The sequence below is a fragment of the Zootoca vivipara genome, chromosome Z (genome assembly GCF_963506605.1).
Source record: "Zootoca vivipara chromosome Z, rZooViv1.1, whole genome shotgun sequence".
NCBI classification, from domain to species: domain Eukaryota; kingdom Metazoa; phylum Chordata; class Lepidosauria; order Squamata; family Lacertidae; genus Zootoca; species Zootoca vivipara.
Window position 1 is genome coordinate 11,430,588 of NC_083294.1, and position 26,320 is coordinate 11,456,907.

Below are 26,320 nucleotides of genomic sequence, written 5' to 3' on the forward strand. Positions count from 1 at the left end.
TGATACACCGAAATGTTTGCTTCCAGGCACCAGAATACAACTGGGTTGCTTTCATTTGGAGAGCTTGTCTAAAACATTTGGTAGAAACACCTGTTTGCTGGAGTTTGCTTTTGTTTCAATAATGTGGTGTGCTTTTTGCTCTCACTGAAGAATGCCCACACTTTTTGGATTTCAAACTTTCTCCTTGTTAATAGCCCTTCCTGGTATCACATTAGTATCACATTCAAATTCAACCAAGATACAAGTATTCAAGCACACAGTATAAATATTTACTTTATATCACTTTTACAAATCTTTTTGAAATGAGAAAGTTACCTTAGCTCCACCAAATCCACTAATTCTACAAATGTGGTCAAGCTATTTTTGCAGATGGACCAACTCCTCTCTCGCAAGTCAGTTTTTTATAGTTGCCTTGACCACTGCCTACTATTTATGTGTGTGACCTTTTGCTTCTCTGCTGTACTTCACAGCTTGCCTCTCATCAACACTGATGAGCTAATAGCTGTGGAAAATATCTATGACTTCCGCTTAAGTGAACAATTCAGTATATGAGACAGTGATGAGATATTGATCCTGGTAACAAGGATACATGGCTATGTGCTTATACATAGCTTCTTAACAGTAGAACCCTGCTCTGCATTGTGGACTGCTGTTTTAATCCTATTTCCTGTGTCAATATATTTTAAAATTTATTTAAAAGCCTTTCTTAAGGTTGTTTATAAAGATGTTGAAAAAGAATGGGCCCAGGACAGAACCCTGCAGAACTCCATTTAACACATTTTTTCCAGGATGATGAGGAAATGTCAGTGAACATTCTTTGGTTTCAGTCAAACAACCAGTTACAAATACACCTAACAGTTACCTTGTACAGTCCACATTTTACCAGCTTCACAAGACTATAATGGGGGACATTGTCAAAACACTTACTGAAATCAATATAAACTATGTTCACAACATCCCCATGAACCACCAAGCTTGTAACTACAGTGGACCCTCCGGATATGAATTAAATTCATTCCAGGGGTCCATCCGTAACATGAAAAGTCCGTAGGCAGAGGTGCTGCTTCTGCACACGTGCGCGGCACAATAGAGCGCTTCTGCACACATGTGTGGCACTCGGAGTGCTTCTGTGCCTGTGCACACGGCGAAACCCAGAAGTATTCACTTCCGAGTTTGCTGCATTCGTAACCCAAAAGTTACATATCCAGAGTGGTACATAACTAGAGGGTCCACTGTATATATAAAAAACAGATTTGTATCACATGAGTTGTTTTGAGAAACTCATGCTGTGTCTTAGTAATCACAGCACCTTTTTCTACGTGCTCACAGATTGACCGTACAGTACAGTCATACCTCTGTGAACATCCTTCCCCTCGATTGTCCATTTTGGCAGACATCCAAGGCAAACCCGGAAGTACTGGAATGGGTTACTTCTGGGTTTGCTGCTTCGCACATGCGCAGAAGCGCTAAACTGCTCCACACACACGTGCAGATCAATGCTCTTTGGAGCGTCTCTTTCATTGAGTGTCTGGGGCTCTGGAATGGATCCTGGACACTCAACGAGGTTCCACTGTATAATTAATTATCTATTGTAGGACCTTTCCTGGTATTGACGTCAAGCTGACCGGTTGGCAGTTACAGTACCTGGGACTTATTTCCCCTGCTTTTTGAAGATTGAGACAACATTTGCTGTCCAGTCTGCAGGGACCTCACCTGTTCTCCAAGAGTTCTCAAAGATTATAGAGAGATTACACTGAGATTACACCCGCAAGCTCTTTTAGTACCCTTGGATGCAGCTCCTCAAACCCTGAAGATTGGAATTCATTTAAATAACCCTTACCACATTTCCTCCTATATTGGGCTGCAGCTCTCTCCTTGCATTGTTTAATTTTTCATCACCAGGTTGGGCACTTTTCTTTTTGGGCAGGCATCCCCAAACTTCGGCCCTCCAGATGTTTTGGACTACAATTCCCATCTTCCCCCACCACTGGTCCTGTTAACTAGGAATCATGGGAGTTGTAGGCCAAAACATCTGGAGGGCCAAGAGTTTCCTCGAGTCAAACCCAGCTGGACACAGCCCATGTATAATCCGCGAAGCTGCCATTTCTGCAGTAAAATAAAAAAAATTCCTTCAGTAGCACCTTAAAGACCAACTAAGTTTTTATTTTGGTATGAGCTTTCGTGTGCATGAGCAGAGATTAGGCAAGTTAACAAAACCGCCAACTCCCAAGAGACTGCGATCTACTCACAGAGTTAAAAACTGGCAGTGATCTACCACCTTTTCCAGGTCAAAGTTGTTGAGCTTTTTTCAGGAAGGAGGAAGGCCCATTTGGGGGAGGGGAGGGTCAAAGTTGTTGAGTTGTTTCAGGGATAAAATGGTTTTCCAGGGTAAAATGTTGAGCTTTTTTTAGGGGAGCCACAGTTGTTCAGCTTCTTTGCGGGAAGCCAATGATCTACCAGTGATCTACCGCAGCCATCCAGTGATCTACCAATAGATCACGATCAACCTGTTGGACATGCCTGTGGTATATGAACTGAGGCCGCGGACACGCATACGCATCTTTATTTAAAAGGTGCACGTTTAATTCGAATCCCAAATCGAAGGGAAGGGGGCGAGAGCGAGAAAGAGCTGCTCCGAGCGGGGAGGTGGGTAGGACCGGCTGGAGGCGGAGCGACACAGACCGAACGGCAGCTTCGACTCCTCGCTCTTTCCCGCCCTTCGCCCTCGCCGCAGGCAAGGCCCCGCCCAGGGGATGGGTTGGCAGCGCCTGTCAGTCAGCCCCGCCCTCGCCCTGGCAAGGCGGGCGGGTGGGGTTTCCTTTTCCGGCCAGTGCTGTCCTGAGGAGGGAAGTGTAGCATCGGCGGCGTGCGTGGCTGTGGCGGCGGCGCCTCGGGAGAGTGCCCGGCTGCCATCCGGCTCAGCTATGGCGCGGAGCTCGCTCTCCTCGCGCTTCCGCCGCCTCGACATCGATCAGTTCGACGAGAACCGCTTCGTGGAAGAGCCCGACGGCGCCGATGCGGGGAGCGGGGCCGGCGCGGCGGAGGCGGAGGGAGGAGCCGGCCCGGAGGTGGAGGCGGCGCTGCGGCAATATCCTTTCTCGGCCCAAGCGACCCCGGAGGCCCCTCGATGTCGACTGGCAAAGGCTCCCTTCCAGGGTTTCAGGCAGCCGGGTGGTGTGTGTGTGTGTCTGTCTGTCTGTCTGTCTTCCAGTCTTCCAACCCTCCCTAGAAATGCCGTTGGGGATTGAACTGGAGACCTTTCGCGAGCAAAGCATGTGCTGTGCCTCTCAGCTGTGGTCCACCCCCATTAGAGATAAAGTGAAATGTTGGTGCTGAATAAAAATATGCTTTTAAATAGAAGCACAGGAAGCTGCCTAATGCAGAGTCAGACCGTCAGTCTGCCTAGTTCAGTGTTGTCCACACGGACTGGCAGCAGCTCTCTAATAGGGTTTGAGGCAGGGGGATCTCTCCCATCCTTACCTGGGGATGCTGTTGAGGATCCAGTTAGGGCCCTTCTGCATGCAAAGTTAATGTTCTGTTGTTTGAGCAAGGACTGCTAAATAAAAAAGGAACGTAAGAAGCTGCCTTACTCCCCCCCCCCCGTGTGCCTTAGGCATTGCTTCTCTTCAACCTCCCCCTATCCCCCCCACACCCTTACTTTTTTGGAGATCCCTTTGTTTTTGCCCACTTTTGTCTCTGTGTGCCTCAATGCCTTCATTTCCCACTACTCCTCTCCCCAGTGTGCATTGGGGCATTTCTCTGCTGCCCACCTTTCCGCCTCTTCTCCCATATGGGCCATTGCTTCTCATCTCCATTCTCCTCCCTGCTGTATTTCGTGGGGCATTCTTTTAAACCCTTTTCTCCCCATGTGCCTGGGGGCTTTCATCTTTCCCACTTCTTCTCTTCCTCCTTCCCATTGTCTTTGTATTAATCTGTGAAAAAACATCAATTTTACCCAGAACAGGGATTCTCCTTTAAGTGCAATGTGAATTGAGGGGGCACCTCATTTTTTTACCATATAGGGGAAGGACTGTAGCTCAGTGGTAGAGTCTTTGGTTTACATGCAAAGTGTCCGATATTTTCCCCCTGACATCTCCAGGTAGGACTAGGACAGAACCCAGTTTGAAATCCTGGATATCTGCTGCAAGTCAGTGTGGACAGTACAGGGAATAATGGACTCAGTAATGGGTACTGAGTGTTTGAAGGCCACTGTATTAGACTGTCCTCCTTTGCCTGATCTTTCCTTCCCTGATAGATTCTAAGGAGTTGGTTGAATTTCTTCTTGTAGCTGCTCTTATGGAGAAGGCACCATTCTTCTATTTCTCCCCCCTCCCTAGAATATTTCCGCCCACTTCACTGCTTATCAATCTCTCTCTCTGAGCAACTATCACTGAGGAGGAATGTAGACTTTGCAAGATCAGGCAAGTGCATAGTTAGCCATTTACCCTACTGTGAAACTCTGGAAAGCCTTGAGAATGTATTCATTCTCCTAAACACCTCATCTCTGACTGTCCCCTTTTGGAATTGGCCTATCCTGTCAGAATTTGCTTCACATCCGAACACTGTCTCTCCTTTTGTCTAATAAGATATCTAGAGTTGTATCCAGTGTTAGTCCTACACCCATTGAAATTGATGTGCATGTCACTCTTGGTTCATTCATTTCAGTGGTCTGAGCAGAACTTAGTTGTGCACAACCCTTAGCTTCCTATGTTTTCATTTAGTGGGGAGAGGGAGTCCTAGTACAGTAATGGACTTCATAATAACCATGTTTGCTTCCATCAGAGGGTCTGCTCATCCTTTTTTAAGAAGTCAGAGGTTGAAAAGGGAGGGGGATGGATGGAACTGGCATTTGAAAATTGCCAAGGGTAGGGTGAAGCAGCCTCTAGTGAAGGAACTGTCTTAAGGGTTGGTCCTTAGTGCCTGTAGCCTTCTGGAAGTTGCTTTACAGTACTTGTAGGGTTGCTGATTGTAGCCATTCATGTCTAGTCATTACAAGGAGAGGCAGCTTGGGTCTGGCAAATTGTGTGAGTGATCTGAGGAGCTGCAAATACCTGCAGAAACACTGTCTGAAAAATGGGTGTGTGTGCATCTGAATATGCTCTGTTGGGGAAGGGTTATGAGTGTGTAGAGACCAGGTGACGTTGCAGGGCAGGTCACCGTGGTATGAGGTTAGCCCTACCCCGCGGCTTTCTACAGTGTGTAAGCAATTAAAAACATGCGTAAGGGTCGTGAGGCATGCTTCCGTCATGCATGGAATCAGGTTTGGCAAGAAGGCACTTGCCTTACTGGATCTCTGAAGGGTGCTGGTGACAGGGGCGGGCTTGTTTGTGCCAGCCGGAATTGGCAAATGTGGCCCTGCCTGTGTCTAATGGTGAAATGGGAGCCTGTGCTTTCTGGGATGAGGAGCAGAAAGTCCAGTTAAGAGACCAACAGGTCAGGAAGCTATTGCTTCTGTCATTTCCAGGAGAGAAAGAAATATGTTAAAATATGAGTGTGTGCTTTTGCTCCAAAAAAAGGATGTGGAAATGTAACCAGAGCTGAATTGATGCAGCTCTGTCTTGGACAGTGCTTGCTGAGAGACTGAAATAATGTATTTAAAGTGTGACCTTGTACTGTCAGTAATATTCCAAGGAGGCCAGTGACAGCTGATGCACTACAAAGGACAGGAAAGGCCGCATGTTACAGAATCAATAGCTCTTTCGTGGGTTCAAGCAGTATATTTGCTGCTGGGTTTGTCCTAGCCGCTTGCTTGCTTTTGCTATCAGTAGTTGGCATGTGTATCTTTCCAGTAAGAATAACCCCATAGATTCAGGAATTAAAATAAACAATACAGTGGTACCTCGGATTAAGAACTTAATTCGTTCTGGAGGTCCGTTCTTAACCTGAAACTGTTCTTAACCTGAGGTACCACTTTAGCTAATGGGGCCTCCCTCTGCCGCCGTCGCGCGATTTCTGTTCTCATCCTGAAGCAAAGTTCTTAACCCGAGGTACTATTTCTGGGATAGTGGAGTTTGTAACCTGAAGCGTCTGTAATCCGAGGTACCACTGTATAAGCATTATGAGATGAAGGGGATGTGACTCACAATGGCAGAATTATGAACAGAAGTGTTAAATGCTTTGAGATTCTCAAGATGAGATGCTTTGAAAGTTTGAAACTTCCGGGTTCGTCCGTAACCTGAAAAGACGCAACATGAAGTGGACGTATCATGAGGTATGACTGTACAGCCTTAGGTTTGTGTGAGGCTACAGTGATGCAGTGCAGGGTTACAGTGCAGTAACCTTTAGGATTACGTATCTGCAATGCAAATGTATTCTTCACCAGATATGAATGGGGTTCTTTTACAGACAGATCTGCTTAGAAGGTATTCCATGTAGAGGTGTGAAGTTTGAAAAACATGGGTTTGCTGCACGTGAGGGTAGTTTTGTAGTGTTTGAAATTGGCCAGCTGCATTTTGCACCTGGCTCTTGGCCACTTGCGACCTGACATCTCCACCACCTGGAAGTGCATGCCGTGGGATCATTGGCTCTTGACTGTTTTCACACACCAATACCACATCCTGTAGAATTCTATCAGTTATATTTTATCTGCACAATCAGAATGAATTTCAGGAACCAAAATGCTTTTTCTGTGCAGCCTGAGCTGAAGCAGTGAACAATGTTATAATTAATTGTTGTAGCTTGTCTTCATTTACCCCACCCCACTGCCCATCCCACTGCCCTGCTCACAGTTGTGAAGAATATTCTTACATTATGAATGGTCCATATCATCATTAAGAAAAGAGGTAGGAATAGGCCAATACAAATGTGGACTGTCCCTGGATCAAGTGACTTTTCTTCTTTAACTTCTCAAAGCTTTTAACCTAGCTCAAGGTTGTCCTCTGAACTAGCCAGATGTTTAACTGATAATCATAGTCCGTCCAAAACTGGAAAATAAGACTTTTCAAGATGTCTTGCCCAAAAATGGCAACTAGACATTCCGTTTTGGAGACAGAAACCTTGGTTTAAGGACCCATTTGGTGCCTAGTTTATATATCTTGAGTTTCTAACACTAAGTGAGTGTTGTGGGTGCTTTAGGGTCTAGTCTTCATCCCTTAGTGAATGAAACAAGACATTTTGGGTGCTGTTCTTCCAGGATTTGCCAAGTTGTGAAATCACCATTACTGGTGAATTAAATCAAACCATTGAGAGACATGCAGGAAAAGAGTATTCCACTCCCTGCTGTTTTCTGCAACTTTTCGCTGAATGAATAGAGTTAAACTGGTATAAAGATGATCAGAATAACTCTGCTGCCAACCTCCGAGGGACATAACCCAGATTGTTGCTTTTATCAAGAGGTCAATGTCTTTTAAATTTGAATTATGTAACATGCATAGGTCACACAGGCTTTTTCTGTGCTGCTAGCGTATTTGGATGTCTGTCTCATTTAGTCTGTACAAAAATTTCTTTACCACTTACTGTAACCAGAGGTTTTCCTTTCCACCCTTGCCTGCAAATTCATTTGCAGTGTATAACTTTGGTGATTGGATTGAAGGAATTCCTGGTCTCACAGCAAAACTGGCCTGTGTACTGGGATGTGACAGTAAATTAGAACTGTGGTGCCGAGGAGTACGGTTGTGTATTTGCTATTTTAAAAACTTGAGTTTAATCTTCCAAACTGGTGATCTGAAACCTGACCTTTAGCACCTTACTCAAAATGTTTCTATGGTAGCTTTACTTGTTTTTGTGAGTACAAGAAAATTTGAAAGATCCTGTGTTGGTTAAAAGAGTGTTGAGAAGAAACAGGTATCAGGTAGTTGAGAAGACTGTATAGGTAGGGAGTGGGACTCACCTTAGCAACTGCCTCATGCATATTGAAGAAATCACTTCACCTTCTTGCTACTGTCTAGCTGCAAATGTTCTAGTTAGAAGCCTAAGACCAACTAAGAAGGTTGAGCAGTCTTCAATTTCTTATAGCTAGTTTTAAATTTGGGTATGTGGTGTTCATGTGGGGTGCTTGGTATATTTGAGGAAAGTGTGTGTGTGTGCACTCTAGTCCATCTCCCACCACCATTTAGCTGAAAGGACATTTGAGGCTACTTCCCTGAGAGGCAAAAAAATATAGCCTTAGTTGCTACCGGTATGTAGGCTGCTACTTGCTCACTGGTGTCAAGGCTGGAAGTCCTCTTATACGTGTGCCAGCCATGAGACTGGTTGCAGGCTATTTATTTCTTTTTTTGTGTATGTGGTGTAAACATGTGTTTGTGTATGTGTAGACGGGTCTTTGCAAGTTTAGCAGCCCTAATTCATTTTAGTGAAAGGTTTGAACTTTGTATGGGTTTAAATCAGGGGTCCCCAGACTACGGCCTGGGGGGCCACATACTGCTCGCGAGGCTCTTTTATGCGGCCCCTGGGGACCCCCACCGCCCACTCTTACCGGCGCGGCTACCCACTTCCAACCCGGAAAAGCTACGGAAATAGCTTGTGCACATGCGCAAGCATCGTTTCCGGTGTACTTCTGGGTCGGAGGAGGCTTCTGCACATGCACACAAGCTATTTTCGGTGCTTTCCAGGTCGGGAGTGTGCCAGAAATAGCGTTTGCGCTTGCGCATGGGCATACACGGCTGTGCGCTCCCCCGCCTTCCAGCCCGAAGCCAGAAAAGTTTGGGGACCCCTGGTTTAAATGCCTTGCAGCCACTGGTAACACCAGCTCACTGCTGCTGTGAGTTCAGTCTTCACTGATTTCAGCTAAGTAAAGTAAAGACAACCATAAATAAATAAGGGGAACTTTTAATTTTTAGTATGTTTGTGGAAATTTAATAATAAATGCAGCCTTTTTGTCTACTGTTCCCTTGGTGTCTTTTCTGATTCCTCGGTATCCTGGCAGCCGCATAAGTGGAACATACTATTATTATCATTTTAAAGAAGCTTTAAGGAGAAAGATTAACAAAATCAGATTTGTTGTAATAATGGGAGAGTTATACTGATAAGTTCCAAGCATGTCTGAGACATCAGGTTTCCCTGATCCGATGGCTGTCACTTCTGCTTTGGATGATAAAGGGTTTCCTGTCAACTACAATGTGAGCACTTTCTTTTAATAAGTGTAGAGGAGATTGACCTTGGCATGGGAGGAGGCCTTCCTTGCAATCAGTGATGCTTTGTGTGAAGGAGATTCTAATGGATTCCTTGTGGAGTAATTTCAGGGCAACAAAAAATGAAAGGCACTAAATAGTGTTCATCGCATGGGAGAGGGGAGCAAGTTCTAATTTTGGAAGACTGGTTCCAGCTTCAATGTTTTTCCTTTATTTGCTTGATAAGTGAAGTACCTTGTGGGGCATCTTTGCCTGCCTCACACGCACTCAACAGATGCTCGGTTCTGTAACTGGTGAATTAGGGATTGTAGTGGCAGAAGCCAGGTCGTCAGCATTTCCTTTACTAGATGGAATTGTAGGCTGCCTGGCAATGGTTGGGTTTCCTCAGGGTTGGCCAGTGCCCAAATTGATGTCATTGGGTCTAGCTAATGTGGCACTGTGCAGCAAGTGCTGAGAGACCCTGGTTAAATTTCCAGGCCTGGTACAGGGTGCTGGTTTTGTGGGTGTTGTGTGGGTCAGCTTAATTGCTTTAGTTCCTTGACTTACGTGGCTGCACAGGTGATATGCTCAGAGCTTTCCACGCGGCTTTACAGAATTCTCCTGTCAACACAAAGAACCATGCAGCAAAGGTAAGTTGAATCCTGGAGGCGGTCATTGTCGTGATAATCAGAAATGCTTAGAATCTGGAGACCTTCTGGGTACAAACACTAGAATGTAGGTGGCTGTCTCCCACTAGTGAGGGCACCCTTTTTTTGTATTGGACTTATTTTTTAAAAAAACAACACAAGCCATCAAGAGTGTCAGTATTACATAAACAAATCCCACATTGCCAAAGTCTTGACATCCTCATTGAAGAGGAAGAACAAGTGTCATTTTTAATCCTCCAAGAACATCTTTCCAGAGATTGTGTTACAGTTACGCTTAGTTGTGGCAGTATAAGTAAAGAAGCTACTCCATATATCTTCATAAATGGAGTCTTCCACCCCTTCCTGATGCCACAGCTCCAACATATTAGGGGCATGGTTCTTCCCAATGTCTTGCTACTACCAGGGCTTTTTTCAGCCAGATCTCACCAGAACTTAGTTCTGGCACCTCTCAGGTGGGCACCATTGCCATTTTAAGTTCATGGTGAGTTCCAGCCCCTTTTTTGTTAGAAAAATAACAGTGGCTACCACCAATATAACAGCAGTCAATCAAAAGTTCACCAAGCTAAGGGTATCTTTTTTGTCAGAGAAGGTTCTGAGCATTCCTCCTTTAATCAACATCCATTAGTCATTAATCACCATTACTAGGTATCATAAAATGTAAAAGATAATACTGTAGTACTGTGGAACAATCTTATAAAACACAGTGGTTTCTCATTGACAAGGGAGATGCACTCTATACATGCCCATGTGTTTTATTTTCCACCCCTCCTTTTTTGATCTCTAGATCTTCATTCACTGCCCTATTGACCCCATAAGGTCAATATTGACCTGTTTGGGAAAGACTGATCGAGTGTGTTTTTTGGTAATATGAAAAGACTTGTTTCTGGATCCTGTCTTTGCTGTTAAGTGAGTTCCTGGGAAACAGCTGGTATCAGTTGGGTTGTATTTGCGGTCTTATTCTTCTCTTGTTGCCTGTCTCTCCAGGAGCGGGCCCAGGAAGTGGTGCTGAAGGTTCTGACCTCCTTTAGAGGCAGTGAGATTGAGCAGGCTGTGAACTCCTTAGACAGCAACGGTATTGACTTGTTAATGAAGTACATTTATAAAGGATTTGAAAAGCCAACAGAAAATAGCAGTGCAATACTACTCCAGTGGCATGAAAAGGTAGGTGATTTCTCTTCCAACTTGGAGGTCCTATTCCACATGGTTCAGCTGGTCAGGTCTATTTTTGAAGGGTCAGTGACCTGTCACCGCCCACCTGTACAAAACACTCTTGCCTGCAAGAGGATGAGGATTGGGGCGAGGTAGGGGAGGGGCTCTTGAGAAATGTAGACTATGGAGGGATGAAAATGCAACATACAAAATTAGAGTTGATGGCAAGAAAGACATAAATGTTGTACCAGCCTTTCTGTTAGTGACTCTTCCAGGGTTGGCAATGCAGAGATACTCAATACTTGCCTCTCAAGAGGTGCAGATGTACCAGTGGGCGGGTTGGGGACGGACGACTTTTGTGTTCTCATGACAACATGAAACCTGTTTCTGCTTGCTTTCGTTTCCAATGGAAACGACAGCTTATGCCCAAAGTGGGCTGATGTTGCGGGGACGGGGAGTGTGGAGTTTGTGAAATCAGATAGCTTAGAAAGAAGAGTTTCTGTGTGACCTGCCAGGCTCAGAGCAGCAAGGTGTTTCCAAGAGAGGTTTGGTACAGTGCCTAGCTTGTGCACCATTGCTTGCACCACTCTGCAGGGCTGTAAGTGCAAAGAAATGAAGCCTGCCTTCTGCTGCGGTTTCTCACAGCTTCCAAGAGCAAATTCAGCCACCTGAGGGTAAGAAGCTGCACCTGCCTAAAGCCATTACAACTCTAGGGTTAGGGAGGCAAGCCTTGCTTATGGTTTCCCCATCCCACAAACACAGAAGACTCTGAATTAAGACTAGCAGAAGCTCTCATCCTCGTCTATTCAAGCACAGCATTCTCCCTATCTTATTGCCTGGCCTGGGGCATGGGGTAAAGTGATTCATAGAGCCAAAGGGCTAACAATAAGGGGGAATCAGTGAACTCCACATAAAAAAGCAACATTAAAGTCAGCAGAAAACTGATTGGTTCTCCCCCCCCCACCCAAAAAAAAAAAAAGAAACGAAAAAAGAAACAGGAGAGATTTATACAGCCTGGTTAGTCAGCCCATAAAACTAACTGGTCTTACATGACGAGGTGGTGGACCTTTTTAGAAGTTCTGCAGATTGGGTGAGCACAAATGCTTATCACTCACTGCCTCATTTGCTGGGGTCACTCACTGCCTCATTTGAATTGGCCCATAAAATAACATTTATTTTTCTTCCAATTGCAGGCATTAGCAGTAGGTGGCCTAGGCTCCATAGTCAGAGTCCTGACTGCACGAAAAACTGTTTAAAAGACTTTATGTTCTCTGGAATTGAGAAACCAAGAACTCTGCTGGAGTCAGGAGGAAGTACTGGCTACACCGACACTTTGGTCCACTCTTCTAGGAACCACAATCTACTGAAATACTGTGTGTGTATGTGGCAGGCGAGGGTGTCCTTCCTCCCTCTCTTGGAACAGTGTCCTTTTAAACAGAGGTGGTGGTGGTGGTGGGGCAGTTTTATGTATTCTTGTTTTCTGACTATCAAGGCAGGAGCTGGGAGGGGAGTGTGTTGTGAAGGGAAGTGGGGGCAGCCCGTTTGTGTGCAAGCACCTGCTTCCAGAGCAGCTACTGCTCTAGCCAAGTGTGTGTGGGTGAGTGAGACATTAATTTAAATTTAACAATTATTTGGGATTTTCGAATGGGGCGGGGTGGGGAGCTGTGATGTCAGATGCAAAACGAGAAGACCATGTTTTGGGGGTTGGAAAAGGGTTTTATTATGCAAGAGAGCTTTTTGTACATAGTTGAGACTTGGTGGGCTAAGTATGAAGTTGGTTTCATGTAAAGTGCCTGCTGCTCTTTCAAAATAAAGTTCTTGGATGGTGAGAATAATTAGCAATGGATTTTAATGGGAGTGGGCTGTACTCTTTTCTGCCTATACATCCAAACATATACATTATGCACACCCACACACATTCTCTCTGCCAGGTTGTTGTTGTTTTTTTAAAAAAATAACCTACTGCTACTGTGTGGTAGAGCTTTCATTTTTTCCCATGGATGTTACTTAGTTCTCCATACATTCTTGCCTAGGAAGCTTAGCTTTTGTATTTCAGTCATGCACCATTTGGGTTTGAGGAAGCTGAAATTGATATTGATAAGGTGCAAGGCAGCAGTAGTCTGCTATATATATATATATATATATATATATATATATATATATATATATATATATATAAAAGAATCCAGATTTTCCACATTCAGACACTAATCTCAAGCTGCTAACTAGTTGCCCATCTCCCCCCCCCCAAAGATAGTGGTAGACAGAGGAGTCTTTTGTCAAAATAACACACTGTACAAGTCTTCCTAGAGCAGATCAAAGCCTAGTTTCCATAATAGCAGCTGCTAAGATGCCTTTAGGAAGCCCACAAAGTAGGACCCTTTGTTCTTGCAGGGTAGTGTGGCGCCATTAGAGGTTGGTTAAAAGCAAGACAGCTTGGTTTTATAATCCTGCTTTAAGGTTGCCCTGTTACTGTATTGTAAAGTATTACAGCCCAGAGAAAACACAGTACTGTATAGTACCTTCTTAATTTGAAATTGAGAAGGTGAAGTGCTGCTTCGACTGTGAAGCTGAGAATGGAGTCCATTCTTTTCAGGAACCTGCACAATAGACTTGCAAGTGGACTGTAGGGATAATAAGTAAAGCAGTGCAGTTGAAATAGGCACCTGGCAGGAAAGGTGATGTGGGGTTTTTAACCCTGAATGGGGAGACAGATGGCAGGAGGACTGTTCACATTGTCAGGAAGACAAAGCCTGCCTCTTCTATGTTTAAAAAGAGAAGAGAGAACTAATTCCACATGCCCAGTGAAAAACTTTTCCATTAAGCAACCCTAGGCAAGGCTTGGAACCTCCAATGCTACGTTAAGTATATACCATGAAGCACGAAGATAATTAAGTTGCCTCAAGTTTTAATTAAAAATGTATTGCACCACAATTAGGACTCTACAAGCCATTACATAATACAGTCCATATGTACACAGAATGAATGGACTTCCCAAGTGTCCATAAAAGCTTTTTTCTACATACACTCCAAAGGTGGTTTGTGTTTTCTTTGTACAAGGAGAAAAAGTGCATTGGTTGCTACCGTTGAATGAATATACACACCTCATTCCTGCTCTGATACCTTAAAAGAATTCAACACTAAGGCTACTATAGAGTCCTGCCCAAGAGGGTTTCCTTACAATACCTTAAAAAAAGGTGACTCTGGGAAAATACAATAAAGTATCAACCAGTAGAAATTTTACGCTGTGCTCTTGCTAAGAAAAACCAACTCCACCATGGCTGATTTTTTCTTCTTAATAAGCACTTTGTAAACAAAAATATACTGTAGCTTAGCAATATGCAGTGGCAATATTAAAACTGCAAAATATTAAAACTGCTCTCTTAACATGGTTGATGTTCTGTACAGAATAGACAGTATCTTTACATAGACTGGTTAATAAAAAATATAGGGGTGGGTGGGTGTGGAGGGCTTTTTTGTTTGGTTTAATAACTAAAGAAAAAAAGAATTCTTAAGCAAGGTCATGTACTTCGTTTCTTCTTTCTAATGAGCCAAACTGACTGCTACCTTCAAATAGTGTAAAAAAAATTAACTGTGATTATGTGAGGAGCTCCCCATCTGTTAAAAGAAGCAACATGGATTGCTAGTGTTGCTGCTGAAATGGAGCTAGGATATGATGTCAGAGGCTGATGCACCTGCAGCTCTCCGCCGCCCCCTTCCCTGCAAGCAAATTCAGCTAGAGGTGAAACAGAAAATGTTCTCTCAAAGCAACCTCGTCACCTTACTGTTTTTACTTTAAAAATGAGAGGCCGCCACCCTCCTTCTGCTCTGCAACCTGCTATGTTCGTCTAGAAAGGTAAGGCAAGTACATGAAAGCTTTGTGAAGACCACTTAATCATTTTTCTTTTAAGAAAAATAAAGCTGGCCCTGGGCTGAAGCAGATGGGGCTGTTTGTGAATGCACCAGCAGTTTCAGTCAGCCTTGGTGAAGCAGTTCTGAGAAGAAAGGGAGATGTTATCAGTCTGAGAGCAGAATTGCTCCCCATCCCCACCCCACCCCAGCAAGGTTTTCTACACTTTCTGGAATGATGTAAGTGCAACACAGACACATGCACTTGTTCCTCGACATACGACACTCGGATTTCTGTTTGTGACAGAAGCTGCCCCATGCTGCTAATTCCTGCCACCAGAAACACAACCGCTTGGGTTCCACAAGGCCTCAGAAGCTAGGGCCATTTGTTATCACTAAATGATGGAATAGGGAGAGGGGGTGTCAGGCTGCAGCAAAGGACACTCCTTTTACAGTACAGCTTTGTAAACAATTTTTCAAAGTTCTTGTACAAAAATACTGTGGTGACAGCAATAAAGACACCACCACCTCAGCTGGTGGGTGCAGCATCCTTTTCATAGAAAAAAAAGCAGCTGGAGGCAGGCAGCACATCCTTGGGTCAGGGAGGGGCACTCACGACCACGGAGTCCTTGGACTTGAGATGGAGGGTCGGATGCTGCCCCTGGGAGATGGTTTTGACCCAAACCACGACATCTGGCAGAAGGACACAAAAAAAGACACACCGTTAACTGAGCAGCTAAACATTAGGGACAAATGAGGGTGGAAAATCTGAATAAAGCTATATGCATCTGCAAAGTCCCAGCAGAACAAAAATGGGGAGCAAGAAGTTGATACCCTGAAAGATTCCACAAAGATATATAGGTTGAAAAGCTATTACTAGGCCAGGCTGGGGTGTGAAGCTAATGCAGAAAAGTGACAGGGAGGCAATCTAAGTATAATGCAATACAGACAAAATTAAGCATGGGTCTTTGAGGACAGATACAAGAATCCATCAGCAGCCAGGAAGAACAGAGGAGGCACCAGGACATGGACTTCTGAACAGTGTACTGTATGTATGTATACATGGAAAGAAGTCAACTCTGGAGTTGATAGAAGTGCAAAGAAGAGCTGCATACCCTTGATATGGCCTAGGACTAGGTGACCCATTGCCATGTAGCAGCAGCAATTCACAAGCACATTAGAAAAAGGGCTGAACTTAAATATACTTAAATATATACTGAGCTTAAATAAATATACTTGATGCATGCACCCTGTAATGCTAATGGCAATGTGGCTGAGACCCAAATCAAAAAAGAAGATTCACAAAGCACATGTGATGGGAGGACTGCAACAAAAGCTCCATTTCTGGCACATAGACCCACAATGCCTGCTTCACGCATCCAAGCTATCCCTTGATATAGGGGTCATCAAATGACGGAAGATGCCCAAGTGAACTTGTAAGAGTTCAAGCAAAGTCTTACCTTATACTCCAAGGTTTCCTTGAGCATGTTTTCTTCCTCTTGAGAGAAGTTTAGCAACACAGACATGGCTTTTATCAGGTGGAATGCCTGAAATGCAATAGCTGGTGAGTCGCAATGGATTGTTATGTATACCCCTTACAGATCTGATCACAGAGGTACAGCCAACTAGCTAGAGAAGAATACTTGTCACTCTTAGTGTCTACTAGTGGGAAATGCTGGTGCTGCTGTGAGTTTGGGGGCTATGTGCACACACAAAAACATATCCACACAGCAACGCAGGGCTCTGACCTGACCTGGAGAACAATGACCTGGTCTCAAATCAATTTGTGTGGGTTGTGGGGGAACCTAATGCTTATTAAGGTTTAATCTGATCTGCCATCTTGAGTCAAAATGACATCTAAATGGTGACAAAGTCCACTGCCCCCACATTGGGAACCCTCCTGCTGAGTTAGGCACTGAATCTATGCCAAAAAATGGACAGAGTCCAAAGTGATGTTTCAACCCTTCATCTTGATTCGAAATGGCAAATACTGACAAGGACTGCTGCCTCCACCTCAGTAACCTTTGTACTGTGTTTGGAGATGGTTTTGTATTTTTCTATGCATAAGATGATGATTTTTGCTTTTAAAAAATTAGGCAAAAATTGGGTGTTGTCTTATACACAGATAGTGAATGCAGAAGGGGGATGTGCAGTTAATGGCAGCAGCAAGCAGGAGATTGGCAGCGGCGATTGGGTGGGTGATTGGTGGCTGCGGCAAGGCCTGCTGGTGATTGGCTGTAACTGCGGCAACTGGTCAGGCGATTACCAGCTGTGGCGAGGCGGGCAGTCAATTGGCGGCTGTGGCAAGTGGGCTGTTGGTGGCGGTGAGCGGGCAGACGATCGGCTGCGGCAAAATGTGCAATCGGCAGTGGCTGTGGCAAGCGATTGGCAGTGGCGGGCAGGCAGGTGAGCGATTGGCAAAAGTGACCTCCCCCATCCCCACCCCAAAAAAGCTAAACAACTTAATTTCTTTATTTGGGGTTTAAAAAATTGGGGTAGTCTTATACATAGGTGTGTCTTATACACGGAAAAATGTGGTATTTGGAGAGGTGGTTGAATCCATAGAGAACAAATGGACAAACCACATTCCAAAATATATAGTAGAAAATAGTGGACTAGACTTCTGTGTTCCAAGCTGAGATCCCTGAGGTACTAGCTTACTGTGGTTAATTTTGTATGTATGCTTCATCAAGGTGGCAGGCAAAAATATTCTGAATTTGAACTTATGTTTTCACATTTGATTCAGCTTCAGTGGAAGTCACATGGAACTTATTACCTGAGGCATGTTGATTCACAGCCAAAAGCAAAATAAAGAGGGAGGAAACTGGAGGGCGGGGCAGGAGGATGAGGACAAGTTAAAATGGCATTGTCAGTAAAACATGTTTTTCTTACCTCTGATTCCCGGCAGGACATAAATTTTAGCACCACATGCTTAAGGTACTCAAAGTTTATCTCTCGGGAGTCATTCAGATCGGAGTTGTTTGTTACAGTCAAGGCAGCAGTGGGGACTTCAGGGACCTCACCATCGGGTCGCATTTTCTGAAAAGGGCAAAAGCCAGTGCTAGCTTTAAGGGACAGGCAAAGCCGTCATGTCCAACACTCCTGAAGCCAGGCCTCACATCCCCCAAGGCCATTCTGGAGAGCAAGAAACAAAAGGGCCCTGCTGGGGCTGCATATATGCCACACTATTAAATTCTGCCCGCCCCCCCCCCCCCCCGGGCGACTATAGTAACCTCCATAAATTATGCAAACTGGGCAGCTCATTCACAGCAAGCGCTCACTAATTTGGATCATTTGTTCCAGTTATGCTAGCTAGTCCCCAACAACACTTGAGAAAATTCAGGTCACCACTCAGGCTTCCAAAACACCAGTAGTATTACCGATGCATATATTCATCCCCATAAGTGCTAGAAACTTGTCTTTACAATAAAATTTGGGGAAATTGACATCCTCAAGAAACTGAATTCTACTTCTGCCACCAAATTCAGCACTCCCCCCCCCTTTGCATGCTAAAATCATGGCATGCACACGCGCACACAGTGACACACACCAAACTAGTCCCTATGATAATGACAGAGACTGCCATTCAGCATAAGCTGAACTCACCAATTCTTTCTGCAAGGTTTTCTTCAGCTCTGCCATCCTCTGCTGCAGCTGCTTTATTGTCTACCAGAGGAGAAAGGGTAGGGAGAGAACGTCAGTTCACAAGTCTGGCCATCAGTAAAAGCCACTTCACCTCAACTATCAAGCCTTTTCCACAATGGCTCCCCACTTTTGGGATGCTCTCCCCAGGGAGGCTCGCCTGGCACCTTCATTACATATCTTTAGGTGCCAGGCAAAAACATCCTTCTTCTCCCAAGCTTTTGGCTAATTAAACAACCTATGTATGGCCTTTTAAACTGGGTGCTGGTGGTATTGTTTTGACTTGGACTCCCGGAACTGTTCAAAAACCAAGGCACGGCTTCCGATTGGCTGCAGGAGCTTCCTGCACTCAGTTGGAAGCTGTGGAAGCCACATTGGATGTTTGGCTTCCAAAAAAGTTCGTAAACCGGAACACTCACTTCCGGGTTTGCGGCGTTCGGGAGCCAATTTGTTTGGGAGTCAAGCTGTTCAACAACCAAGGTATATCAGAAACAACCGGAAGCAGGGGGAAAGTAGGAGAGAGGCTTATGAACAGTTAAACCCACACCTTGTTCTTCTCTGCGATTTGCTGTTCCATGTCTCTGTTTTCCTTCTGGAGCTGGACAATATCAGTGGCAGCCACCTCCCCGTTTGGCTCTGTTTCCCCATCTTCAGAGGGACACAGATGCTTTTTCAGGGCTGCAGAAGTCAGTTCTAAAGTAGCAGCCTAGCATGAGGTAAAAACAGGGGCTGGATTTAGCAAGATCAGAGAGGCAACAAAAAGAGAGCTAGTGTACAACCTGAAAAGACTTGGGACAAGTAGGTTTCTCCTGGCCACATATGAAGGGGCAGGGTGGGTGAGAAGAGATAAGCAAGCACCAAAACCACAGGAATAATAGCTGCACCAAGCTACAAGCAGCCAATATGGGTCAAAAGGCTGTGCTGGCACCTCCAAAACAGATTAAAGAAAGCTTAAGGTAGAAGCAGCGCACCTGTGATAGGTAACCCAAATTCCGAAAACCTGCATAAATTGTGTTTATTTTGCATATACACGTATGTGTTTTGCTTCCACAATCATGGGAAGTGTTAAGGATTTATAAAGGGCATGGAAATCTTACATAGCAACCCTTCTGGCTTCTGAGATTTCATCAGACATTGCCCACAAACTCAAGTGCATCTTTGCATCCATAAGGCTGGAAACTTGTCAGTTTTTTTTTAAAAAAGAAAACAAAATTGTTGGGATTTTAAAATCTGTCACAGTAGGTGGAGCCACAGTCAACACATTCTAGTTTTGGCTCCACCTTTGCCTTTGTTGAGTTCTGCCAAGGCAACACAAAAACTAAGGAGGCGACACTGAGTTGTTCCCGCCCTTCCTGTCCCCAATTGTAAGGAAGTAGGTAGGAGGGTGGATGACAGCAGACCAAGACTGGTGTGTGTGTGTGTGTGTGTGTGTGTGTGTGTGTGTGTGTGTGTGTGTCCCATTTCCCCCCTAATGACATTATGGTTTGGCTGAAATCTGAAATTCTCCAGTGTACTAAATGGGGAGGTCCATGGGCTGGAGGTTCCCCACTGCTGCAGTGTTCTAGCACTGAAGAGAGGAACATTCAAGAGGAAAAGTCACAGTGTTGCTTTTAGAAAGGCTAAGGGCTCGCCCTGCCCAAGGAGGGGGAAGCTGCTTACTTGCTTCTCGCTGGCTAAGAGGCGCTCCTGCTGGTACTGTAGCTGCTCTTGCAAAGCACTCATCCGTTTCTCTGCCGCAGCTTCTGTCTCCATGGCCTGGTGCTGGCACAACTCAAGGCTGGACTGCAACTGGTCCATCTGCAGCAGAAGTGCATCGTAGTCTAGAAGGAAAGGGAAACCAGTTTAGAGGCAGGGAAGAGAGGGTGGGATGCAGTCATTAATCAATAAGCACTCAGTCAAAGAAGCATTCAGTCTGTTCCCCCAATTTTATCCTCACAACAGCCCTGCAAGGTAGGCTAGGCTGAGAGGGAAACGACTAGCCCAACAACACCCAGCAAAAGATTCATGGCCAACAGCACTTGGAGAGCCACATCACCCTCCTTGCTGCAAGTAAATGAAGCTTTGCTGGGTCTTACCTTGCCTTAAGTGCTTCAGCTCTTCCTCTGCTTTCAGAAGTGCCTCTGCTTTCTCTGCAATAAGCAGGTCCTTCTCATTCAACAGCACAGTCAGATCCACAAGCTAAGCCACCAGGGGGGGAAAGGGAGGCCATGGACAGTTATGGGATGTAGCTCCCAGTCATTCTTTTCAGACATTCCAAAATGAATGTTTATCATAATCTAACATCACTGGAACCACTCGAGGGCTGTTTTACACTGGGCGCTGGAGTGCTATATTATAAAAGGAGGATGGCAGCCAAAGATGGTGTCCTTATTGTGCAAAATCTGGTGTAACAGCATGTACAAGCAGAAGTGTCCAGACAACCACGTATGCTACCTACTATGACACTGGACAAATGTCAGCCCTTGCCAACTTGGGGCCCTCCAGATGTTTTGGACTTCAAGTCCAATGTGCTGGCTGAGCTGATGGAAGTTGTGGTCCGAAACATCTGGAGGGCACCAGGCTGGCTGAAACATTTGCACAATGAGCTTTTGTGGCTATTTCCTGTCTTTGCTTTCGGATCTAAAACAGTTAAGGTCCCCTCCTCCCCTGATCTCACCTCAACACATGGTGCTTTTTGACAAAAGGCTGTTCACACTTTCACGGGTGAGATGCAAGCAACACAGGGCACCTGTGGAGAGGGCTAACAATAGCTACTGGCCCCGATGGCTGTGCAGGTAGTAATGTCCCTGAATACCAGTTGCTGGAAGCCATGGGAGGGGGGAGGTCTCTTGTGCTCGGGTCCTGCTTGTGGATTTCCCATAGGCATCTGTTGGCCACTAAGGAAACAGGATGCTGGACTAGAAGGGCCACTGGCCTGATCCAGCAGGTTGTTCTTATGTTTCCCCCCACTCCTCTCACAAGCTCACCCAAGCATCTATTTCCCCTACACTGCCCCCTACCCCCAAATATCTGGAACCCCTTTCCCCTCTCTAAGCTGTTTCTCCTCAAAATTCTCTTTGTCTTGATTAATCCTGATTGTACCATTAACTCTGCTGAACCTCCAAACGTAAATCAACACCTCTTCTGTATCTTCCTAAATCTGCGGGGTAAGAACCCACCATTTCCAGACTTAATTTCTACAGCACCCTGCTGGAGCTAGAGGAATATGTAACAGGTGAAGAAGGATCAAAGGTAAAAATTGCTCCAGAGCCTCCGTGAAGAAGTGTGACAGATTTCTATGGTGAAAAGTTCTGGCTTCATAGCAGAACAAGCCCTGGTCCCCAAAGCCACTGCTTTGGATAAAAGCTCTGTCCAAACACAACCCCCACTTCATAAACAGCAGGGAGCAGGTGCAAAACCAAAGAGGTGGGGGAGGACTCTATCAGAAGGGGATTTTTCTTAGTCACTGAAATGACTGGTTACCAGGAACAGTTAAGTTAACCCAGGCCGTAAAGTCAAGACAAAAGCATCCATTTTAGATTGTCAGCTATTATGGAGACTACCTGCCCATCTCCAAAATGGTCCCCTATCACTGCCTGATTTGCAGTCATTTGTGGTGGGCCAGAACTAATTTCTTTGCATTGGCTCTGATCTGACCTCTCAATATCAACATAATGAATGGCTGGGATGAAGGTCACACCCAGTAAGCAGACAACTCAGATGCAGCCTCCCGCCATGGCCAATCCTGAAGACAAGGCCAGCTACACCCACTGTGGGGTGCCAAAGGAGTGAGCCCACCTCCTGCTGCAGTTGATGCTCCCTTTGCCCTCGCGTCTCCTCCAGGGCTTGGGTGGTTTCAGCGCTTCTGCTCAATTCTGCCTGCAAAGCAGTAAGAATCCTGGGGTTAGAGAATGGTGGATTCAGAATGAGAGAAAACTCCCCAAACCCATGCACTGTGGTGTGGAAAAGGCCATATTCCCAACCACAATACTTGCCTACTTTACCTTGGCAAACTGACTACCAAATCCCAAACGAAAGGAAGGCAGAGAGTTGTATCCAGCCAAGTTCTACTCAAAAATAGGTAAAGGTAAAGGACCCCTTGACAGTTAAGTCCAGTCAAAGGCAACTATGGGGTGCGGCGTTCATCTTGCCTTGCAGGCCAAGGAAGCCGGCATTTGTCCACAGACAGCTTTCCGGGTCATGTGGCCAGCATGACTATATCGCTACTGCCGCACAGAACACCATGACAAGTGCCAGAGTGCATGGAAACACCATTTACCTTCCTGTCGCAGCGGTACCTATTTATCTACTTGCACTGGTATGCTTTCAAATTGCTAGGTTGGCGGAAACAGGGACAGAGCAATGGGAGCTCACTCCGTCACACGGATTCGAACTGCAAGACCTTCCGATCGGCAAGCCCAAGAGGCTCAGTGGTTTAGACCACTGCACCACCCGCTGGATCTAGAATAGACCCCAGTTAAGTCATATCCGTCAATTTCAATGGGCCTCCTCTAAGTAACCGTGGATGCAATCAAAGTCCATTTTATTTTTTTATTTTTTATAACAATTTATTAAATTTTCCAATTAACACACATTTAAAAATATCAAACAAACACATACAAACATTCAAAACAACACAATACCATACATTACTCTTTTTACCCTTCTCACAATCAAAGTCCATTTTAATCAAAGGAAGACGATAGAAACAGAAAGCAGAAATCTCAGTTCAGGGTAGACTACTGTTCTGACCTTCAAGGTGACATTACCTTTTGCCCACCCTCTGAGGGCTGCATGCCAGTGGTGGACAGGGCCAAAGTCACCAGTAGGTGTAGCCACACTTAACACACACACCTCATTCTCCCCCTCATCCCTTCAAATGCTTTAAAAAGTATTTTAGTTTTTCCAAGGAACTGATATTGATAGCCAATGCTGCTGGGGAGAGGGAAGTTAACCTTTTACTCCTGAGCTGCTATATCAACATACAAAACCCCCTCACTTACACAGCAATAATATTTGAAAGGGGGCAAAGTGGGGCAGTGTGGAGTGAGGCCTGGGGTCAGTTCTGAGGGCCAGACAGAGCACTGAGGGCTGCATTCAGCTTTCAGACCCATGCTCCACAGCTCCCCACCTCAGGTATATAAGGATGCCGGCTCACAGAGGCAGCCTTTGCAACAATCTGCTAGCAACATTTGCAAAACAAAACCCATTAAAACATCTGCAAGTTGACTGAACTGGCTGTCAAAGCTAGCATGTTTAGGTTCAGGGTCCCTCTCTTCTCTGCTGCACTAGTAGCATAGCTTTTGCTTAACCCAAAAAAGGCAGGATACAAGTTTCCAACAGGCTGGATGGATGTGAATGTTAAGAGCACAGATACCTTTAGCCTTTCCAATTCAGATTCTTGCTTCCTTAAGGAGCTTTCCAAGTCTTTGCATCTGCCTTTCAATTCTTCGTTTTCTTTTTCCAGTTGGCTCTGAATGAAAAACAGAACAAAACATTGGACTCATGTAGGAATAAAGATCAATGATTTATTCTTTCTCAACACTGGAAGTAAAGTTATGTTGGACTGGAGCAAGACTACTGTTGATCCAGACTCAGAAAATATCGCCTAGCAGGAGGAGAAACAGCTGGGTACCAACCTGGAATGAATACTTGGAATATTTCAAGATATATATATAGAGAGAGATACAGATGGATAATTGGAAGCCCTTTTTATTTCTCTGTCTTTCCTTTTTTTTAAAAAAAAAAAACTTTTTTCATTCTTTTGTTATTTTTATATTCCTGTTCTCTTTCTCTTCTTTCCTCTTGCTTCTGGTTTCTTGTTGCTGCTGCTGTTGTTGTTTTTTGTCCTCTACTGTACGCACATGAAGCTGATGGGGCAGGGAAAGGAAGATCTCTCATGGAGGGAGGTTGGGAGAAGAAAAGGAAGCTCCTAGTTGAGGGTCCACCCCTTTTTGTGTGAGACAAGGGTTAAGATCTACCTTTGAGAGATGGCTTTGCAACTTTCTTTCTCTTCCACTTCCAGTTTTTGTTTTTTTAAAAATTATATTGTATTATGAAAAGCTTTAATAAAATCTTATTAAAGAAAAGAACAAAAGTGGCTAGAGAAGATGGACAGTTGCTCTGAAAAAGAGAGCAGGACTCACCATCGTCTGATGCGCAGCCATCCTTTCTGTCTCCTGGGCAGCTTCCAAGGTTGCCATCTGCTCCTGCAGCCTCCCAACTTGCTCTGTGCCCTGGTGCTGCACAGTGGAGAGGCCTTCCTGCCCTTGGATTCTCTCCAGCTGCAGATCTGTTCGCTGCTAAGAAAGGACAGGGTGACAGAGAGGGGTGGGGTGGGGGAAGAATCTAGTATTGAAACTCCATCAACTCTGCAGGTTGCTCAGAACAGAAAACTGTGATGAAATAAAATTATATGAATATGTCTTAACATATATCTATATATGTTAATTCAAATGGCTTACTCCCATTCACATGCTTGATTCTTAAATTCTTTTCAGGTCTGTTTTTAGATCTGTAAATTGCTTTGGTCAGAACCAATAAGGCAGAGAGTGAGGAATGGAGGGAAGGGGTGTGAAGCCTGTGTTTCTGCAGAAGTTGTCAGACTCCCAACACTCATCAGTCATGGGCCGGCACAGTCAATAGTCAGGAATGATGGGATTTGTGATTTAAAATATGGAGGGCCACAGGTTCCCTGGGTGAGGGGAATGTTATTGTGAGGCTTGAGAAATAAACAGGAAACCATTCTCCTAGAAAGTTTGGGATGAGAAAAGCCTGCAAAACACTTCCAGATTCTCCCCTATATTCTTGAGGGCTAGAACCTTAGGAAAAACAAGCAAACTGAAAAACCCACAATGCCTTTCTCTGCAACTCGAATAGGATGCAGGAAGGGCAAAAACAAAACAAAAAACCCAACTCTCTGATGGGCCGCTTCTTACATGAGTGGGCCCTGGAGCATTTACAAACTGGGAGGCAGCAGTAGTAGCAGCAGCATTGCAATCTGGGAGGTGCCATTTTCATTTCCCACAATGCATCACTCTGGGCATGGTGGAATATGGAAGTGTTGGTGAAAATAATCTAAATGGGGAATCTAGGGCAGACATCTGATGGGGGTCCTGGTAGTTCATTTATTATTTCACAAAATTTATACCATTTGACTGTAAAAAAGTGATGCTCAAAGCAATTTACAATAAGAATAAAACAATGAAATCATCAGGTCGGGGGAATTAAAACCTTCAAAAGACCATCAAAATCAGCAATAAGCTAAAAAGCAGATTATCACACATATCAATATACTACATGTCTAGAATAGGTTTGCCTTGACAAAATGGTTTTTAGCAGGTGTCAAAAAGATTTGAATGAAGGCACGTGTCTGACATCAGTGAGCAGGGAGTTCAAAAGTGCGAGTGCTGCCACACTACAATATCATTTTCCTACAAATGCAGATCACGTGGTGTTGCTAACAGTTCCAGTTCCACTGTCAGAGTAAGATCTTGGAGTTGCCTATGGATGCCTTATAGTGACCACAGGCCTGCCTTGCTCACGTGTCTCTACTAAAGCTCTCAAGTCAAGTAGGAACATTGAGCTATTGTAAGTATTTTCCTTCCCCCTCACATCCTGAAAAGCACTGCCAAAGGCTAGGCCACCCTAAACTCACCAGTTTTTGGATCTGCAGCTCTTTCTCTTCCATCTCTTCTTTACTTTTTGCTGCTGTCTCATTAGAAATCTGTAGTGCATGTTCTAGATCTTTCACCTACAAAAAAAAAACACAGAGAGAACCTTCTTTGAAAGCCAATGTGGTATAGCAGGTAAAGTGTTGGGCTAGGACCTGTGAGACTGGGGTTCAAATCCTCACTTGGCCATGAAGCTTGCTAAGTCATCTTGGGCCAGTCACTGCCTCTCAAAATAATCTACCTCACAGGGTTCTTATGGAGATTAAATAAGGAGGGGGAGAATAATGTACGCCATCTTGAGTTCCTTGGAGAA

General features: G+C 44.8%; 2 protein-coding genes across 9 annotated transcripts in view; one reads left to right on the forward strand and one right to left on the reverse strand.

The window, feature by feature from the left end:
* Positions 1 to 2,836: 2,836 nt before the first annotated feature.
* Positions 2,837 to 12,702, forward strand: ARPC5L (actin related protein 2/3 complex subunit 5 like). Its single transcript, XM_035112872.2, has 4 exons — positions 2,837 to 3,088; positions 9,625 to 9,697; positions 10,700 to 10,876; positions 12,058 to 12,702. The coding sequence occupies exons 1-4, from the start codon at positions 2,925 to 2,927 to the stop codon at positions 12,118 to 12,120; spliced, it is 477 nt and encodes a 158-aa protein (XP_034968763.1). The 5' UTR covers positions 2,837 to 2,924; the 3' UTR covers positions 12,121 to 12,702.
* Positions 12,560 to 26,320, reverse strand: part of GOLGA1 (golgin A1) — a 39,252-nt gene continuing 25,491 nt past the window's right edge. For 6 of the 8 annotated variants that reach the window (XM_035112863.2, XM_035112859.2, XM_060270529.1 and 3 more), the window contains 11 exons: positions 25,992 to 26,087; positions 24,481 to 24,636; positions 23,712 to 23,807; positions 22,133 to 22,213; positions 20,431 to 20,533; positions 20,015 to 20,175; positions 18,903 to 19,061; positions 18,320 to 18,379; positions 17,606 to 17,752; positions 16,174 to 16,260; positions 12,560 to 15,406 (listed from right to left, as the gene is read on the reverse strand). In XM_035112863.2, coding sequence (XP_034968754.1) covers positions 15,326 to 15,406; positions 16,174 to 16,260; positions 17,606 to 17,752; positions 18,320 to 18,379; positions 18,903 to 19,061; positions 20,015 to 20,175; positions 20,431 to 20,533; positions 22,133 to 22,213; positions 23,712 to 23,807; positions 24,481 to 24,636; positions 25,992 to 26,087 — 1,227 coding nt within the window. In that variant the 3' untranslated portion in view covers positions 12,560 to 15,325. The remainder of the gene's footprint in view (positions 15,407 to 16,173; positions 16,261 to 17,605; positions 17,753 to 18,319; positions 18,380 to 18,902; positions 19,062 to 20,014; positions 20,176 to 20,430; positions 20,534 to 22,132; positions 22,214 to 23,711; positions 23,808 to 24,480; positions 24,637 to 25,991; positions 26,088 to 26,320) is intronic. The other 2 variants (XM_060270524.1, XM_060270528.1) reach the window with 1 other exon arrangement.

Excerpts from the sequence above, each read along its gene's own strand:
- ARPC5L (XM_035112872.2), top strand. The coding sequence starts at position 2,925 with ATGGCGCGGAGCTCGCTCTCCTCGCGCTTCCGCCGCCTCGACATCGAT. Across the intron at positions 9,698-10,699 it reads CAAAGAACCATGCAGCAAAG|GAGCGGGCCCAGGAAGTGGT; the intron begins GTAAGTTGAATC and ends CTGTCTCTCCAG. Across the intron at positions 10,877-12,057 it reads TACTCCAGTGGCATGAAAAG|GCATTAGCAGTAGGTGGCCT; the intron begins GTAGGTGATTTC and ends TTCCAATTGCAG.